Source organism: Helobdella robusta, assembly GCF_000326865.2.
Source record: "Helobdella robusta unplaced genomic scaffold HELROscaffold_23, whole genome shotgun sequence".
Taxonomy (NCBI): Eukaryota; Metazoa; Annelida; class Clitellata; order Rhynchobdellida; family Glossiphoniidae; genus Helobdella; species Helobdella robusta.
Window position 1 is genome coordinate 2509798 of NW_008704216.1, and position 2713 is coordinate 2512510.

Sequence of the window (2713 nt, forward strand, 5' to 3'; positions counted from 1 at the left end):
CAAACATATTAACGCCAAACATTCGATAGAATTTATAGAATATTGTAAATAAATAAATAAATATATATATATATATATATATATATATATATATATTGTATATATATATATATTGTATATATATATTGTATATATATATATTGTATATATATATATATATAAAGTTCTACGAATTTTACTTTATTTTCCATATTTAAAAATACAAATTTGTAGTTATAAAACTAAAAAAAAGCTATGCAAGTTTACACTGGTTTTTGTCAGTATCTGTTATTTTATTTTCCAGAATTTTGCCAAGTGAAGATCTTGTCGGAAATCAGTACTTTCATATCGAAAAAGAATGGAGCCGTTGGATTCATTGAAAAGGATGGTGAACCTGGAGCCACGAGTGATCAAGAATACGTATTCAACGGTGATAGTATCGATAAAAACGCTCAAGTCATCGTCAATAGATGTTATCAATGGTAGTCTTTTGCTATTAATTTTTTCAGAAATAATAAAAAAATTTCAAATATATTTTCTTGAGATATTGACATGTTAAAAATGTTATTTTACAGCACATGTAATGACAACAACGAGTTCACTTGCACAGTAATTGTTCAGATTTATATTTTTCATAAATTCATAAATCATGATAAAATTATTTATGGTATTATTGTTAATTTTAGAAATTATAACGACTTATGATTAGTTAGATGTAATTTTATAATCACTTCATTACCCGAACTCCAGTTGAAGAACAGTACCTCAAACGAAGAGACGTGTCTGGTCTCGTACTGCGATGCTGTGGGTAATGAAGTCGTCTTTAACAGAAGCAGTGCCTGTCAATGCGGACCTGTTAGTGGAATTTTTAAAACCATTTTATTTTTTATCAAATGGTGCAATTATATATATCCATGTTATTATGTCTATTAATACATGCATCATCAGTTATAGGTTTAAAGCTGACTTGCCTAAATTAATTTTCAGTAACAAAAGCAAAAAATGATTCGACCCTTCAATTTCTTCATTTTTGAAACTGATCTCAACTTGTCACAACGCACACCACATTATATACAATAAACTTTTTGTGTCAATAAACGCTTTCCAATTTATTTTCGACAGAATGAAGCGCTGCATGGTGACTATCCCGATTGTTGTTCGTGCGTCGGAATTGGTGAGTTGAAGCAGACCTATAAACAAATGTTTATCTTTTAATTTTGGGCATTTCATTTTTGCTTTCGATAAATGAAACAATAGACCTGTTAATATTTGAAAAACCTTACAAGCTTTATTTTTTTATAAAACCGACCTTTAGTTACCTGTTTTTACTGTCACCTCTAATTTTTATACTTGATTTACTTAAATAAATGATATTAATATTTATATTTTTACATAGCGAATAGTAGCAATAAGAAATTTTTGAAAATGCGCTGAAGCTTTGTTGTGATATTTTTAGAAACAATCATAGGAACAATCTTCACAATGTTTCTCCCACGTTCAAATTTATTTAACATTACAACATTCTTGATGTTTCATTTGATGATTTAAAAATATTCTTAGATAGAAATTCATACACTCATTAATGAAGGAACCACGACAAAAAAACCAGCAACAACATTGCCAACTCCAACTGAAACATGTTCTGTTGAGCACAAGTACGTCAACCTGAGCATTCCACTGAAAGTTGGAAGCGTGTGCACGTCGAATGAGGCCATTTTGATGTCGTCCTGCAGGGGAAGTTGTGGCGACAGTTTCGACGAGAGCGCCATCTACTTGGAAGAGAGCTCTGCGGGAGGGGATCCATTCGTCCATCATGGATTGTGCAAATGCTGCAGAGGACTTACTGGAGAATGGAAATTATTTGATGTAAATGACGTTTTAAAATTTTTCTTAGAAGAATTGAATAATTTTTTTTCAAGAAAGGTTGTACTCAACTAAATTTAAATCTATTCCAACTAAGGTAAACTGTGGATCAGAAAGTAAGCGAGTTAAGATTTACGAATACACATCTTGCGGCTGCCAGGAATGCGTGGCAGGTTATTAACTCAACTTCTTTCTTAATTATGACCTTTGGTTTTGTATTAAAACGATATTTTAAATCTATTTTGAATTTCATATGGCAAAATTAGAAAAACTCAGTATTCTAAACTAAATTATTAACCACTTTTTCTTTACAGGAACCTTCACTTCTGGCTTGCCTTTTTAAATGTTTAATTTTGAACACTGCATATTTTGTTAAGCTTATTTATTCGAAATTAAAAACTTCAAAATCATTAATTGTTATATTATTTACCAATAAATTGATTTAATAAAGTTTGTTTTCTGCATTTCTTTACAAGTTGTTCAAAATCCTTGTGTTAAAAATGTTTATGTTTCTACATAAATTAAAACGCATAATGCAAACGGACTCCATAAAACAAGTTTGCGTACATTTGTTAGATAATAAGTTCAAATATTGTAAAAAAATTTGAGAGTTAGATAACTTTGCGGCACAGGATCGTCATTATCAATATCACAAAAGTTCACAAATTTACACCTCATATTTGCAGTAACATTAAAAGATATAAAAGAACTAAATATTTATTATTACAATTACTCGTTCCAATAAAACTCATTTGACTGATAAATTTCATCACTTACATCATGATCAATCAATCAATCTTTGTTTATCGTCCAGAGACCCAGTTTTCCCGAGGTAGGACGTACTTACATCTTGAAAAGATTTTTTAAATGA

The 2713-nt window shown here is 29.7% G+C and overlaps 1 protein-coding gene across 1 annotated transcript in view; it reads left to right on the top strand.

The window, feature by feature from the left end:
* Nucleotides 1–2314, top strand: part of HELRODRAFT_191717 (hypothetical protein) — a 9414-nt gene extending 7100 nt beyond the window's left edge. Inside the window, exons 11-16 of the mRNA XM_009019097.1 lie at nt 284–435; nt 730–834; nt 1102–1153; nt 1568–1845; nt 1940–2015; nt 2157–2314. Of these exons, the coding sequence (XP_009017345.1) occupies nt 284–435; nt 730–834; nt 1102–1153; nt 1568–1845; nt 1940–2015; nt 2157–2185 (692 nt within the window). The 3' untranslated portion in view covers nt 2186–2314. The remainder of the gene's footprint in view (nt 1–283; nt 436–729; nt 835–1101; nt 1154–1567; nt 1846–1939; nt 2016–2156) is intronic.
* Nucleotides 2315–2713: the final 399 nt, after the last annotated feature.